General features: G+C 35.8%; 1 protein-coding gene across 11 annotated transcripts in view; it reads right to left on the bottom strand.

Moving 5' to 3' along the window:
• Positions 1–379: 379 nt before the first annotated feature.
• The window catches only part of LOC121866734, a 104,876-nt gene continuing 98,167 nt past the window's right edge, over positions 380–7,088 (bottom strand). For all 11 annotated transcript variants that reach the window (XM_042366437.1, XM_042366517.1, XM_042366508.1 and 8 more), the window contains 2 exons: positions 5,310–5,463; positions 380–3,504 (listed from right to left, as the gene is read on the bottom strand). In XM_042366437.1, the coding sequence (XP_042222371.1) occupies positions 3,200–3,504; positions 5,310–5,463 (459 nt within the window). In that variant the 3' untranslated portion in view covers positions 380–3,199. The remainder of the gene's footprint in view (positions 3,505–5,309; positions 5,464–7,088) is intronic.

Genomic DNA, 7,088 nt, shown 5'->3' with positions numbered 1-7,088 from the left:
CCTACAAAATGCTATGTGGCAATAAGTAGAAGGCTAGACAGACAACTTTTTATGACTTCCTTGTCAAGAATCATGAAGCCTCACAGGAGGGTGCATCATAACCTGGCCCTTCCCAGTAGTAGCTGCTCCCTCTAGTTTCTCATTGCTGTCAGGAAGGACTAGTAGGTAAGAGGCAGCAATGGTTAACCCATCCTCCTTGTAGGGTGTCAATCTACTAAAGTGTTGTTCCATCAGTGACAAGGGCTCCTAGCAGTGTACTTCTTTTATGATTAAGTATACAAAGAGGTAATGCAATCCACCATGGTTGGGAATTAAACAAAGGACCCTTCTCTTATAATATAGATGCTCTGAACAAATTGAAGATAAAATAAAAGTCATATTCGAAACTTTTCATTTATTCAAGGTCACCAATAATTTAAAAAAGCATATTCATTACAGAATCAAGTGTACATACAGTTAAAAATGCAAAACTATGAGTACAAGATACAAAATGGTGGGAGCGAGGATATGTTAAAATTAATGTGAGAATAAGGTATCTCCAAAGGTCAAAGGTGGACAAAGCTAAGTTTGAGACCTCCCTGAGCCCATAATGAAGGACCCCCAATTAGCAGTCCAAAGCCATGACTAGAGGGGGCAGTAGAGATATGCTTCCATTGATAACCAAGTACAATCTTTGAGTTCCAGTAGTAAATGCAACACTAAAGAAAATTAAACATGACAATACCGTGATAGTTCTTATATACAATCGATTTATGCATGCAAAAATCTTTAAGCATTACAAATTACAACTGGCTGCAACCCTAAAGACATGGCACCATCCTTTAGGACGACCTATCCTCATATGTCTATTACATATCCACATACAAAATCCTACAAATAAGCTTACTACTAATACAGTGTTGATAAACATGCAACATGTTAAAAGTGTGTACGACTGAAATCACAGGTTAGGAGACCAGAGATTGAAAAAGATATATTGTATATAAATTTAATACCATGAACTTTGTGTTAATTCCCACCCACTTTGTAGTTATCTTCAGATTGACTTTTTAAAAGGTTTTGGCCAATGTTTCAATTTTGATCAGTTGAAATTCATTAAGTAGTATCCCCATCATGGGATGTAGAAATACTGATAGCAATACAAAAGCATACACAAGACTGCAGACAGAGTAAAACCATTAACATGGAATACATTTGCCAATGGTCATAGTGTCCCAGCAGCAAAGGAAGAGGTAGGAACACATGGATGTCACTTGTGTGAGGTGACCGGCTGCTGTTGTTGCTGCTGACACCTTAGACGTTTGGCTTTATACTCTACTTGCCCTGTGTTTATTTATTTATTTTATATATATATATATATATATATATTTATTTATATATATATATATATATATATATATATATATATATATATATATATATATATATATATTTATTTATTTTTTCTTTTTACATGGCCTGCCAGCCATAAAAAATTTCAGGGCAGTATAAATTATCAATCCGTACTATGGTCATCCTACATTCACTAAATGACGTTTCTTGTCCCTGGGGTGTTGCTAATGGCAGTGTTTATCAAGATGATCACTCCTCTATACAATTCCAATGCTAAAAATGTTTCTGAAATATTAAAGACCATACACATTCACCATGCTGGCAGTGAGGAGGCTCACATCAGAAACTGGGGTGGACAGCTGATAATTTTTTTTATTCCAATAAAAAAATGTGCACATCAAGACATCCTGCCTTGAGAGATGTGGCAGGCCAGGTAGAGCATCTCTTGAGCCTTAATATCTAGGGTCCCTCCACTGGATCATGACACAAACACCACTTTTCACCACCACCTCCGCTACATAGCCCTTGGAGGTGCTGCTGCTTTCAAACTGGTTGCTGTACATCTCTTCATAACATATTTTAGGATATCTTGGATTACAATGTACAAATTAACCTCATAAAGAAATTGAGAAAATTTGCCCACATACTCCTAAGTCCTTACACAGATTGGTATTTATAAATGAATACCTAAATGAGCACATATTGGTAGAGACTGGATATGTGCAGAGGAGGTGGTAAATCTTGGATTCACAGTTTATATGCACAGGAAACAAATCCTCTACCTAAATCTCCAGATTCAGACGGAATGTTTGCATACACTGACTCAGTCAATAATGTGTAGGAAATGGACAGTTCTAATCAACTTATGCTCTTCCTATTCTTCGTCATTTATATGGCATTCTTTGTCTTGTAGCAGGCTATACATGCCTGTTAGCATGCAGACAAGAGGTCCTAATTTTGTGGCATGTACAATGGAATGTGCTGCTTCCCAGTGGATGCCCGCACATTGAGAAGCAAGAAGTAATTAGACAGGTACACATACTGAATCCTTTCCTGAGGACTCAAGTTAGAAGAACAATACAACAGCCAGGCACGTCATTCTGTTGGCTAAGGTCATGTCTGCTCGTGGACTTGCTGTAACATGAGACAGCCGAATCACATTTGAAAGGTGGTACCAGCAGTTAAAGCCTTGGTCACTTGTACTTGAATATTATTTTGTGAATGGTAGATGCTATCGAAGCAGGACTGGAACCACTGCAATTTGTCCTACAAACTCTTTGGCGGTGGCATGACTAGCAAGATCCAACAATGTGTTTCTCTGTATCACAACCAGTCCATGTCATGACCTGGGAACCTCAAGCTCATTTGTACTTTTGGACACACACCAACACCTTAACTCAAGAGCCTTGGTCATCAAAAACTTAATGCTACACAAGTCCTGTGGCAGTAGGAGGGCAATGTGGGCTTGACTCACAAACTGACAACAATACTAGATGAAGGACGTTTATCATATATTTTTGATCCTTGGTTCAACAAAATTCTTTTTTCTTTTTTACTACGTACTTCATTTTATGATGGATAAATTTGTGAGGTCCTACAATCTCAAAAAAGATTTCTGAAAACTGCCCCCTAATCTTGAGTCTTTAACAGTGCAAATGTAGAAAAGCAGCAGATGCCTCCTTGTTCTCTCCAGAAGGTGATGGTATCATGGCAGTGCCTATGGCTTGTGTCAAGTAGGTAAAAACCAATGTCCGCCATATCGCAGGGAACTCAAACTCTTCTTGTTTGGTGAAATCTGAACAACCTGATGGATATACTGTAATACTTATCTAATAAACCCTTTCTTCATCCCAGTTTTGGTTTGGTCTCATATTCTGGGCTTATAGGTAAGGGAAACGTGTACTCTTTGGACGTCTGTTTCTGTACAGTCATGATCAGTGAGGGCAGGGGAGGGGTCAGGTACTGGGGGGGTTGCTCTCCGACGAGGGCTAGACATATAATCTCCAGCATGTGGAGGTGTCTTTACATCTGCACTCGATGACCTTCCCCTTGATCCTTTCTGTCCATTTTCTTTGTCCTTTTTACTTGAAGAGCGTCTAACTAATTTGCGATCTTTATCCTTACTAGATGAACGACGAACTGAGCTTCCTACATTTTCACTACTTCCTCCACCTGTTTGGGTAAACAAAGAGTAAAAAATTATTATTTCCTCGAATATTATCTTAAGAAAAAAAAATATTACTTCAAGACAAGATATACTGTACTTCCTGTTCATAGTTCATCACTTAAGGAAAGAGGCTTTTATCACAAGATGGCTGGAAGCTCCTTTCCAGAAACTATTTATAATGGTGTACTGTTTGGTGTTTCATCTATGATCAATGTGCAGATTAGATTTACAAATACACAATAATGCCATATAGTACATTTTGAAAATGAACTCTGCACATGAGGTGTTGCAGATATTAGTAACGACCTCAACATGGATGCAAAAGTCTGTTTTTTATTATTATCAATTCTTCTGAATCTGTAGAAGAAACTGGACAATGTCCCAAGGTGCAAGGTCGTTATAAGCGTCAGAAAAATTACACTAAATTTGAGGGCATCTCTGTGCAGGAAGGAAAGGCCACCTTTCAATATCTACAGGATGTGGATGATCCTGAGGAGGACCAGCCTGAGTAATTAACTCACCTCAACACTTCTACATCCATCCACATAAGCCATCATTACCTCCACCATGAGTAAGTACCCTAATATCTAATATTTTTTAATTGTATTCCATCTCCCCAAACATATTGGTGTATTCTCACTAAAAGGTAGATACATTTCCAAACAACATGGTACAAAGCTCATGAAAATTGACTTATATTCGGGTGAATAATTGTCATTTTTGTATAGAAAAACCTCGAAGGTTGTTTTCTCAAAACATTATTTTTGCAAGGTTTTCACCAATACTTGCAACACCTCATATTTTCAGAATTTTTTTCGTTAAAGATTCAGCATAAAGCAGATTAAGTGAAGTTCTGACACAGAATGGTTGGCCAATAAAATTTATTTATAAATCAACATAAGAATTCTTTACTAATATGTATTTGTGTAACATCTTATATATTTTTTAAGGAAATTATTCTTTTGTTAATGATGATGATAATAAAAGTTCATTAATTTATACAGTATTCACATTATGGTAGCTTCAGTTATCAGTGAACATGAAATCAGTACCATAATCAATCTAAATGTTTGATATTGAAAGTCATGAAAGTTTTTGGTCTCCTTCCAACAAAACCTGCATTTGAAGGTACAGTAATTCTTAAATGCTTATCTCCTAAACTAAGGGATGCTTCCCTAATTTCAACTTGCTATTTCTTTCCTGGTCATCCCCTCTCCCTCCTACCATTCACACCTGAATCATACACCCTGCTTTACCGATCTTCCACTTCCCACTTCTCTATGTCTCATCGCTTTAGTAGACACTGATCTGCTCTCTCTATGACACTTTCACTACCACATCTTTTTTTTTTCTGCATCCTATTCACCCCACATTACTGTCAACAATGCCATTTCTGTTATTTCTAATCTACTCCTTCCTCTATCCAGAAATTCTCTTTTGTCCTCTCCTATCTCTCCATACAATTCTTTATGAACCAATTACTTTCTCTTCCCTCTTTTATGATTAATCCATTACTCACTGTTTTATTTCCTGCTGCATCCACTCCTTCATAGCTAACACACCTCACCACCTACATTCTATTACTATTCAAATTAACATTTTCATACTCACTGGAAGAATGTCAACTTAAAACCCATTGTTCTTTTTTTATTACTGATAACATAAAGCTTCCTGAACAGCAATGCATCTACACAGTTAATAAGATCAAACGATAAGCTTGACATTCTAATTACAGTACAATCATGAAGAATTAAAATATGTAACAAAGAATAACTGACTTAAAATTTTTAGTAAACAGTTTCTTGCAAACCTGAAGGGGGTCTGTTGATGGATCCTGAGCGTAGTATATAAACAGCATGAGGCTGGCATTCAACATCAACTGGTGTTAAGGGCGACGCATGTGGGGAATGGGATAAGAACCACTCACTGCGCGTCCTCATCCGGCCTGTCTGTCTTTCATGTACCTGATAGGTAAAAGTCAGAGATAAGTAACATCACTGCATGATCCTCTTACTAAAACCTCTAGAGTAATGTAGTTTTAAGATGTAGATTTATCAGGCACTGTAACTTAGCCATATGTGAGATACTGTATTAGTATAGTAAATATGCATATAAGCAAAACTGAAGTATTACCACATATATATGAACAAGGGTGTAATTCTGTTTCCTATTTGTACTAAAATATACAGGAAAGAACACAATTAATTCAAGCTTTATATATTCCATGCATATTTTCCATTATTAACCTTCAAGCTCAATTAACAGTTTTTAAAATTCAGCTTCATTGTACAGTATTTTTCTTACCAGAGAACTGAAGTGTAATTACCAAACTAACTTTTACAATTAATATGAACACTGTTCATGACAATCTATTGCCTTACAATTTTATGAACAAACTCTTTCAACTCATTTTGTGAAGAAAAAATCTTGATAAGTAGCCATTCAATATGTGACAATTCTTTATGAAAGATATTTATATTACAAGAAACAAACAAAGCCAAAAAAAAAATTACATACAGTACAAGGAAAAATTACGGAACAATTAAAAATTTTCCAAGGTCATTGGGTAATGTGAACATCTTATTCTATACCGTCTATGATTAAATAGCATTTCTATACAAAAACTACATTACTTTAGCAACAAACAAATCATTAGGTTAATGCATGCCAGCAACTGTAGCTGGTACTGATTAACTGAAAACTAGGCTTGAAGCTCCACACACTATAATGAAAGGCCATAAAATAATTCAAAAAACATAAAAATTTCAAGACTTACTTCTATAAACATAAAAAGACAGTGCATGCACAAAGATATTATAAAAGATAAAAATTTCCAGAACCACTAAAGAAAATTAAACAATACAGGGGAAATTTAAGGCATGAAACATACAGAAACTACCGAAAAAATTGCAGCAGTTGTCTTCTGAGGAAGAACCTCTCACTCCCTCACATACAGCCACATAACCATTAGCTTACAAAGACAGTTTCAAAATGTGTAGTGATGCATACAGTGTGAATGACATACCATATTTACTTAGTCAAATGTGAAATGCTGTAAAGTGTAGCTAGTGGATGTCTTATATGCAATTATATCCAAAATGTAAACAACAAAAATACTTATACAGTACTTACTTTACTTCATTTCAGTATCTTAACTGAACTTTATATTTGATATCACTGCAGTATCTTAATTGAGTTCTCTTTAGACTGGTATGAAAAATCATAAAGATAGACAAGGCCAACCACACTTCAAAAACATACATGAAAGACCTCCAAAGTTGATGTCAAGATCTTGTGAAGAGATCCCAGTATCCAAGTTTGTGTTACATCACATAAAGACTGGAACATAGATCATACATAGACAAAGGAGTGGAGGGAGAAGAGCTTTTGTTTAAATGGACTTTATGTAATAGTGACAGTGCTGGGTGGAAATACAACAGGTCAACAAAGTGTGTATGTGCAAATTTGTGTGTGTGTGTGTGTGTGTGTGTGCAAAGTAAAACCTCTTTATTTAGATTTATTTCCCTTTTCTTAATACCTGGACATTAATATTTTTGTAGTGTAAATAATTGAAAAAAAAATTTCCTAG

The sequence above is a fragment of the Homarus americanus genome, unplaced genomic scaffold (genome assembly GCF_018991925.1).
Source record: "Homarus americanus isolate GMGI-L3 unplaced genomic scaffold, GMGI_Hamer_2.0 scaffold32583, whole genome shotgun sequence".
Classification (NCBI taxonomy): Eukaryota; Metazoa; Arthropoda; class Malacostraca; order Decapoda; family Nephropidae; genus Homarus; species Homarus americanus.
This window is presented reverse-complemented; position numbering and strand designations above follow the sequence as displayed.